Genomic DNA, 10130 nt, shown 5'->3' with positions numbered 1-10130 from the left:
CTTAATGTCCAGGGAAAAGGTTATGACCTTGAACTGACCTTGTCTCAAATTTGATTTGACTGATACCATCACTTAGTGATATTGTCTTCTTGATTCTGTGAAAATTTCATTAATTTTTAAATACAAGAAATATGAGAAGAATTCTACATTAATTAAAATTCGAAATTATTTTACGCAATAAAACTTCAAAATTGTTTCTTTAAAAATACATTCTGATTGTACACAAAAGTACTCTGAAGTTGACATGATGCTTAAGTTTTTGATTGACAATATCTTTGTGGTTTTTGAGGGCCAGATTTTATAGAATCTTTTGGAATTTACATGGGTACAAATTGCGCCCTGTTATTAGCAAACCTATTTTTGTATTCATATAAAGCAGAATTTATGCAAAATCTTATGCATTATAGAAGAAAACACTTGCTGTGGCCTTTAATTTGACATTTAGATATATCGACACATATACTATATCTATAAATATGTTAGAATAATAAAAAATGAGGCATATTAATGTCAAACCTTATAAGTTACTACAGTGTTCACTGAAGTGTGACCGATTCAAAGAAAATAATAAAATCGTTTCTATTGCATTTTTGAAGAGAAAAAATTCAATTTTTTCTTCGTAATCGTGTTCTTTACATTCCTACTAATTAAAACTCAGAAAAAAGTTACACCGAATGCGGCGTTTGACGCTAGAAAAGCGTGCTAAAGCAGACACCATGGCGTCTGCAGGGGGTTTCTTAACAGAAATCTGTAAAAAATGAAAACAATGCAAAGCTTATCGATTCAACTCGTGAAAAATGTTGCAAATATATTAGCAAGCATAAAAATGTTTACCACTGCATTAAGTTAGCAGCATACAATAAGTTGAAAATTGTTCCACAAAACTAGATAAACCGGAAGTTGAGTGGATTTGGTATGACACTAAGGTACCGGATGATTACTAGGTGATATGAGAGTCAATGACAGATTGTTATTTGATTTATAACTGGGGGACTACCCCTGTGGCAACCTCACAGACCACCTTTAGTGATCAAGAATTTCATATCTGGGCAAAGATGATGCACAATGCACAGCTGGAAATTGGTTTTCGTACAAGAAGGTCACTCAAGGGTCTTTTGATGATAGCAAGACTTGTCAGTCCCACTGTATTGGAAATAATGGCATATTATAAACACTAGCAATGATCTGGCAAATGTTCAATTCAGAAATAAGAATCAACAAGTGGTGCGTTAGCAATTTTGTCTAGTGTATATTTGTCAATTAACAAATGGTTATTTCCATCCTTATGTCGATACGATATACATGTATTCTGGCGAGCTTGAGATATTAAAAGATATCACAGAGTCTGTTTCATATTTAGATAGCAACAAAGCTCTATGATAAACGTGATGACTTTTACATTTCAATCGTCAAATTCCCTTTCGTCAAATGGAGTTTATATATCTCAGTTGATTCGATACGCAATTATGCATGTTCTACATATGAACAAATTTTATAACGAAGTAAGTTATTGACAAACAAATTGCTTTTTAATCCTTTATAGGTCGAGTTTATAAATACTACATAAAATTTTTATTAAAGACACTGGTCTTCATAGACAAGATTTTCTGATCGAAACATTATTTTCTAAACAACGACCGATGTATACGTCAAAATATGAATTGATCAAAGTATAAACCACTTCTGGAAACGTCTGCCATGGCATTATAAGAAACAATTACTCAGTAGTTTTAAACTGCAGTATTTAATCATAAAACACAAACATACATAATTATGGTTCAACAATGCGGATTAATCGCCCTTGTCTATCAATACACACCCTGAAATAAGAAAAAGGACAGTTTATCATTAAATCATGAAAGGGATAAACTTTTTATATGATTTTTTTTTTATTAAACGTGTAAATGTGTGTTCAGATTGAATAGAATGTCCGAACACAATTTAAATAGATATGTTAGAAAGTATATAATGTTTTAATCTATTTTTTTTAAAATAAAAATTCAGTGTCTATGGAAGAAAGAAAAAGAATTAGAAAAAAAAATAAACAATTAACTTAAGGCCATATGCAACGTAGCTTACCTACTAATAAATTTTCAAGATATTCTTAATTTAAGATTATAGTACCATCAGATATTCATAGACAAAAAATCAGCATGCATTACCATGTTTTTTGAAAGATATCAATTGATGAATATTCTTGGGTGATTCAAAGAAAAATATATTTAAAAAATACTAAACATATATTCTAGATGTGTTTCTTTTATCCAAGATTGTGTTAGAAGTGTACAACACTATCTCGTATAAACATTAAAGTGCAGAACACAGTTCCTCTAAGAATTGGAACTTTTCAACTCTATAGAAAAAGACAAAAAGTTCATGTCCTTAAAGCAATATGAGCTGCATTTTTGAGAATTTTATTTTGCTGGTAAAATGTGTTATTATGATGAATTTGTATGTAATCTAAACCCTTATGATCAATAAAACCAAAATAAAATTTTAAAATGTTTCAGAAGAAATATTTCTGTACAACTGAATATACAGTATTATATAAGAAATCATTATTGTACGGACGACAATAATTCAATTTTGCTTCAATCAAAGCGTATAAAAAGTTCTTTCATAGCAAATATGAACAAGAGAAGTTTATTAATATTCTATTTTTCTGTCATTGAAAAAGTTAATTACAAATTTGTAACGTTTTTTTCCGATGTCAAACATGCAGCTCATATTGCAATACAGAATTTAGTCTGCCTTACCCTTCTCCGGCCGTACCCTCCAACGTTGGGTCGTCGATAACTGTTCATGTATTGACCAGATGAATATTGGTTGAGGTTCCTGTATGGACCAAATGACCCATATTGGTTGAGATTCATGTATGGACCAAATGACCCATATTGGTTGAGGTTCGAGTATGGACCATATGATCCATATTGATTGAGGTTAGGCTGGTACATGGAGGCGTACTGCAGTCGGAGATAATCGTCATCTCCGTAATTCATGCCACCAGCAAGAACTCCCTGGTTCAAACCCACCATGCCTTGTGTCAAATATCCTTGGTTCAGATAACCTTGAGGACCCTGGTAAGCATATTGGTTCAACATGTTTCCTTGGAGTCCTTGGAGTCCAGCTAACCCTTGGTTGACGCCCATGTATGAGTAGGGTGTCTGTACAGCGCCAAGCACACCCGTAGTTCCCAGACCAGCTGTGTAGGGCACGGCATTGTGGACGCGTTTGGTCTTGCCATAGTCACTGGGACTAGAATCGGCGACAGCCGAGGCAACCAAAGCAACAGCGCAAATCAGGGAGAACATTCTGGAAAAATATTTCAATAAAAAACTTTAGTCTTGCTTTCAAGATTTTTTTGACGTTTTCGGAAGATTTTTTTTTCTTTTTGCATTTTAATAATTTGTTTGAAATATAAGCAAAAAAATTAATTTATTTAGATTGCTGTATAAAAATATTAATTTCATTCTTTGTGAAATATTAAATTCCTTTTGTCTTTAAGAAGATATGACAAAGAAATCTGAACAAAATGAATAAATCAGATAAATTTGTTTTTATATGTTTTTAAAAACAATACTTAAAACCAGATAAGTCAAAGAAGACAATTGATAAAGTTAAAATGTTATAAAACAAAAATATTATTATAATATCCTTCGTTTTTTTAGCAGATGGAAATACATGTTGAAGAAATATTTGCACACGTAGTGATTTTCGAAAAGAATTTCTATTTGGTATAACATATTGTTTGCAAAACAAAATATGAAACATGTTTGCAAATCAAAGAAGAAAGTTGCTATATTATTAAAAAAAGGAGAGATAGAGAGAGAAAATACTTTAGATTAGAGATAAATATTTTATTTAAGTTGAGTACCTATGCTACTTACTTTATGGGTTGCTGACAGGACTGAAGGAGTTCTATCTTGCTGCCTATTTATATACCCTATATCCTCATCATTATTCCAGATACCTGATCAGAATAGACTCACGTCCGCTTATTTACTTAAAATAGCAAGTTAGCCACAAAAAATGTGTTATGATTAATCTTGAAATAAATCATTTTAATTGGGTTTTTATAGTTCAATTATTGGTTTAAAGATTATTGCGACTTCTGTAATGTTTATATGTAAATAAAATGATTTATGGAAAAGAACCTTCAAACAGGTGAGAGCTATCCGTCGAGGCGTGATACTTTTATCAACGACCCCATGATGAAGGTATTTTGTTCTCTGGGTATGACAGTGATTGAGCCTTTTGGTTGATGCTTGTCTAAATTTAGAAAACGTGTTAAATTTTTCGACTTTCTGGCGGAAATAAATCGGTTAAGTAATAATGACGTCGATGAAATCAAGTAGTGATGCAGTACTTTCAACGTGAAATCTGCCTCAACACTCGTGATACGATACTAAATTTATATAATTTTCAATGTTCTTCCCGATTGATGTAAGTCTAACCTGATTAATTTTATTGGTGGATCAGGGGTTCATTTAGCTGCAGAACTGTATAGCTCTCTCCAAAAAGTAATATGACAGACCAGAGAGCTGCAGAGCAACCAGATTGAAAAAAATGTATATTCATAGCACACAAAAAGTGTGCTGTTTCTCGATTTATTTCTCCAGTTTTTCAAACTGCCATTTTAAAATATTACTTACTGTATATTCATAACTTATTCATTTACTATTTCCAGAACAAAACATTCCTCATCTACGTCTCTGTAGCTAGTTTTACGCAAGCATTTTTTTCAAAAAGAAAATAAACGATTTTGCAAGATAATGCATGAAGTTAAAATATGTCTGATTAGTAAGTTATTTTGTAAATCGGTCCATCAGAAGCTGGTGTTGATTAACTGTTATTTGATTAATGGCAACACATTTGAGTTGACCTTTTCATACCGAGGCTTCCTTAGACAGTAAATCTTGTAAAAGATAAACCTATTTGGTTATGATTTACAATGTTCTTAATCAAATGAATTAATTACACAATTAGCTTTATAAAGTCGCCTTTTGAATTGCAAAGATCGAGATTCGAATAAAATATAATTATATCCATTCAAGGATTACTTTTAATAAATAATGCAACACACAGTTTATCATAATAAACGTAGAAGCAATTTATTTTATTTTTTCACAGTCAAAAAATACAATAAAGAATTCAAAAGCACCGTTCATTTTTCTATATTTTTCTTAGAAATTTTAAACTATTTCTATACCGATCAGAAAACTGAGACTGTTTAACAAAGTCTATGCCAAAAACATGAAAATGAGGGCATATGTAAAAACTGAGCTTGCTACAATTTATCATTAAAAAAAAAAATTGTTTTTGATATCTGAATTGACGACGGATGTTTCCGTTATTTCATAATCGTGACAGTGAGCACACGGCGGGTGGGGCCGGTCGGCGGGGGATGCTCACTCCTCCGATGGACAGTATTATGGACTTTGTGTCCATGAAAATTAAGAAATCCAGAAATGGAAAAGGAGTGTAATAAGGGCGCTGTGGAACTAGTTAATCAAAATCTGTAGGAACACCAAAAATGTACATGTTGTGAGCAACTTGATATCTGTAAATGCTCTGCTGACCATGAATGATATGGAAATTTAGAGAGATCTGAGAAAGGTAAATATGAATCTAAAAATATTTCTGTATCAGTTGGATTTCCTAATCTCCTTAAAGATGCTGAAGAGAAAACATGAGTTGAATGTGCTTCTACAGTAATTTATTTAAAACATAAACATTATTACAAAAGATATGAAATTGATTGATGAATGTCGAAATATTAGTGCACCTTTAATTGATTAAAAGGAAGAAATATAGCGAAGGAAGAAAGGCAAGAATCGCAAACAAATCTTACAAATACATGTTCTCTCTTCGGTCAAAACGCCCGATAATACTCAGTACTCGAACCTACATCCAAAAGAAAGGGCCATCAGTGGTAGTTTCGTGTTATTATTACATTGAGGAAAGTTAGCAACTTTTTAGTTCATTAGTTTGAGCAATCCCTAACAAAAAGTACTATAATTAGCTATAGTAAATTAAATTATTTTCACTAAGAATTTCAGATACATGTAGATACATGTATATTTTAATTCATCAACATCCTTCAAGTGATTTTCTTATTTGAAAATGAACTGTCTCTTAATCTTATATATTACCATATCTTATGAAAAAACAATTATATCATTGATATGCAAAATAGGATATATTATAGTAAACCATTTTTGTTTTGGAATCTTCAAAAAAATTCTTGTCAAAGACTTTAGATTGTAAAGTTTAACCGGGAATATTTTGAGGGATGTTAAGAAATTGCTTCCTGTGCTTTTCTTTCTTTTTTAATCATGTTTTGTATTTATTTCTTTGCTTTTTGGGCATCTAAGAGTCAAACCGAGTATATAAAGTTGTAAAAAGCAAGGGTATTTTTTAAACCAATATTTTAAGTACTGCACCACTTGGTCAATATATTTGTTGACATTTTACTGAAAGAAGTTTTTCGTATTTGCTATTCACTTATGATAATTTATCTCTGTAAAAACGTAGTTGAAAGGTCAATTGATAAGTATAAATGGGAGAGGAATATCTTGTTTTTGTATATCAAATGCTATTTAAAGACTGAACTATGATCCTTATAATGAACTTGTTAAAAAGTGTTACTTATCATTGGATCATATTAGGCTGATATATTTCATTTTTATTGGCAGGCCTTTATTTTTTTATACTTAATAAGGCTAAGGTTAGCCAATAACTATTTTAATTAAATTATTTATGTTAATTTGGAAGTATCACCTGATAGACCCTCTATGGTGAGATAATTTTTATGCAAAAGGAGAAAGTTTTTATCTGTTGAAATAGAAGTAGGCATCCCATGATGACAACAGTGATTTCTAATAAGAAAGAAATTCTTCAAAAATTATAATGCAGTTTTGAATATTTTTAAGATCCCAAGGATCCCAAAGAACCAAAATGAATTTGAATTACCATACCTATCTTGGATTCTGAAACTTCACAAAATCATTACAAACAAAGATACATAGCGCGTCCCAGTAAATCTTTCTATACTCGTTTTTTACTCCTCACTTAGATATCAATAGTATTGAAGGAGAAACTTCAACAGTACTGTGCAACAATATATTCAAGAAGTGGTATAAATAAGATGTGGATACTTAAAAATTCCAAGGAACTTTTAGACAATTTGAAATCAAAAGATTTTTCCAAACAGCTTTAAAACTTACGACTTTTCAACTTTATACACAACCATTCCCCACGATAAGTTAAAGTCCAGGCTTTATGATATCATTGACGGCTTTTTTTTTTCAATAAAAATGGAAATCGAAAATTTACTTACCTTGTCATTGGTCAAATGCAAAATTATTTAGTTAAAAACATTCTGATTGTACATACAAGTGCTCTGACGTTGATATTAAAAACATGTTTGAGTTTCTGGTTGACAATATCTATGTGGGTTTTGGAGACGGGATCTTCCAACAAGCTATTGGAATTCCCATGGTTACCAATTGCACCCTGTTTTTAGCAGACCTAATTTTGTATTCATATGAAGCAGAATTTGTCCAAAATCTTATGCGTGAAAAGAAGAAAACACTAGCTGTGGCCTTCAACTCATATAGAAATATCAACGACGTATTATCAATTAAGAATAGTAATTTCCCTTCTTATGTCGATACGATATATCCCGGTGAGCTTGGGATAAAAGATACCATACTAGAGTCTGACACATCTGTTTCATCTTTGGATACTTTACTTGAAAAAAAAAACGTTAATGGTAATCTAACAACCAAGCTCTATGATAAACGAGATGACTTTAACTTTTCAATCGTCAACTTTCCTTACTAATGCAGCAGTATACCTTCATCGCCTGCATACGGAGTTTATATATTTCAGCTGATTCGATACGCAAGAGCATGCTCAAAGTATGAACAATTTCTTAAACGACGTAAATTATTCACAAGCAAGTTGATGAAACAAAAATATCAACAGTCTCGTTTTAAGTCATAATTTCATAAGTTCTACGGTCGATGTTATGACCTTGTCAGCAAAAACAATTTTTCATTGAGTTAATTAAATGCTGACCGACGTTTTTCATACTAATTCGTCCATTATTTTTCCGTCCTCTTTGAATCTTGGAAGATTCCTTCCTTGAACTTCAATGTTACATTATTTCTTTTGCATGTACTTTAATAATTTAAAGCAGTAATTAATTTCTGTACAATATTTATTAAAAACTGTACTAATTGCTGAAAACACCTATGCAAGAGAGAATTAATAATAGATTCAAAACGCTAAAACACAATCAATCATTTGTTAATTGTTTTACTGAACGTTTGTATTTCATTTTTATAACATGAAAGCATAATCAGCAGCGAGGAAGTGTTCTCTTTATCAATCATTAGATCTTGATTGGTCTTCTATAATCAACTAAAGAATGTAGTACCTTTACCTGTCTACATTTTTGTATATTAGCATTCTCTCTGTTTCTCTCACTATAATTTAATTTGGTTATAACGCCTTTTTTTGATTGGATAAAAAATAATTTAAATTGTATAACCCGGGTTGCTTACGTCACAATGACTTACGTCAAAAACGTATCAATCCGATTAACATTACGAGGGTTGTCCAAAATGTTCGTGGACAATGAAGTTTTTGTTAAAATGAATGGTTCTATATAAATCTATTGTATGTCAAAACATTTCTCATGAAAGACCAAGTCAAAATAATTTGATTTTTATTGATGGAACTTAGTATTTTTGTAAAAATTGGGGTCTTTAAAGATCGCAGATAGTGCTTACGGACCAAGGTTAAAATACCATAAACTCTTATATACAGTGTTTGGAATAAATGATTATTTTCTATATAAAACAAGTCAAAACTTAATGAAAACTATATGTAACACAAGTAAAGAGGCTATAACGGTGTGTACAAATTTAAAGACACTAAAAGAATTTAAAAACACATGTAATTTGCTGAAAATGGAGATTTTTATTCATGACGTTGTTATAATTCTAGCACAGCGTCTGACTGGGCTGTGCAATTTGTGTATACAAACTGTGTATGTTGATGACACTCGTAATTTTCTGTGTATTGATTCGAATTTTTAAAATTAAATAATATAATTTAATGGTAATCTAACAATCAAACTCTATGATAAAAATGATGTATAATAAATCTAATTTATTCTTAAAGATTATTGATAGCACTTGGAAGTGTGGTACCATTAAAAAGGAAATGTAGTGTGTGTCCATGAACATGTATATTAAAATTCAAAATCCAAATGTTGACGTTATAATGAAATTAGCTTGACTTTAAAGTGGTCCGTGCGCACTATCCGCGACCATTAAAGACCCCGATTTTTACAAAAATATAAAGTTCCATCAATAAAAATTAAATCATTCTGACTTAGTTTTTCATAAGAAATATTTTGATATACAATAGATATAAATAGAATCATTTATTTTAAAGAAAACGCCATTGTCCGCGAACTTTTTGGACAACCCTCGTACGTTTAAAATATGAACAATTTGAAGGCATCATTAACGAGGATGGATCCTGATATTTCAAGCCTGAAACTTTTTTGTCAAGTATATTTTTAGTGTCTTCACACATAGCTTAATCAAAAAATCAACTAAAAAAATGGGGTTCAATATACTTCTTTTGGCGCTAGAGTACATTTAATATGACCTTTTTGCATTGAAATTTGTCTCTTAATTAAAAATTACATCGTCTAACCCCCCCCCCCCCCAATATTTTTTTATAAAAATAAAGTGTGGAACAAAATATACTATAAGTCTATTTTTTTTTTTAAAAGAATCACTTTAAAATTGTGACTAAGAAATAGTTTCAAACTGCTTTGCAATTAATTGTTTGACTTTCTGTACTCACAGAATGTTACTTTTCTGGCATTGACAACTTAATAAGCAAGAAGATTAGTAAAATGTCTTAAACTTTTGCTGAATTTAAGCAGATAGATCAAAGTTATCTTTAAGAACCTCAAAAGTGGGGTATATGATGTACATTTTTTTTTAGATACTAATAAGAAATTGTCAATTTAATGTTAAAATTGGCTCAATTTTTTCCTGGACTTTCAGAAGATATTTTCTATATTTGTCACAATTCGTTGAAAG

The 10130-nt window shown here is 30.8% G+C and overlaps 1 protein-coding gene across 1 annotated transcript; it reads right to left on the bottom strand.

Annotated features, from left to right (window-relative positions):
- Positions 1-1725: 1725 nt before the first annotated feature.
- On the bottom strand, positions 1726-3964 carry LOC134258381 (uncharacterized). Its single transcript, XM_062740909.1, has 3 exons — positions 3888-3964; positions 2757-3312; positions 1726-1820 (listed from the first exon to the last, which is right to left on the bottom strand). The coding sequence occupies exons 2-3, from the start codon at positions 3309-3311 to the stop codon at positions 1809-1811; spliced, it is 567 nt and encodes a 188-aa protein (XP_062596893.1). The 5' UTR covers position 3312; positions 3888-3964; the 3' UTR covers positions 1726-1808.
- Between the last annotated feature and the right edge of the window lie 6166 nt (positions 3965-10130).

This window comes from Saccostrea cucullata, unplaced genomic scaffold (genome assembly GCF_032062105.1).
Source record: "Saccostrea cucullata isolate Sc308-1 unplaced genomic scaffold, CSIRO_AGI_Scuc_v1 ctg4, whole genome shotgun sequence".
Classification (NCBI taxonomy): domain Eukaryota; kingdom Metazoa; phylum Mollusca; class Bivalvia; order Ostreida; family Ostreidae; genus Saccostrea; species Saccostrea cuccullata.
Note: the sequence above shows the minus strand (reverse complement) of the source record. Positions and strands in the feature narration are given on the sequence as shown.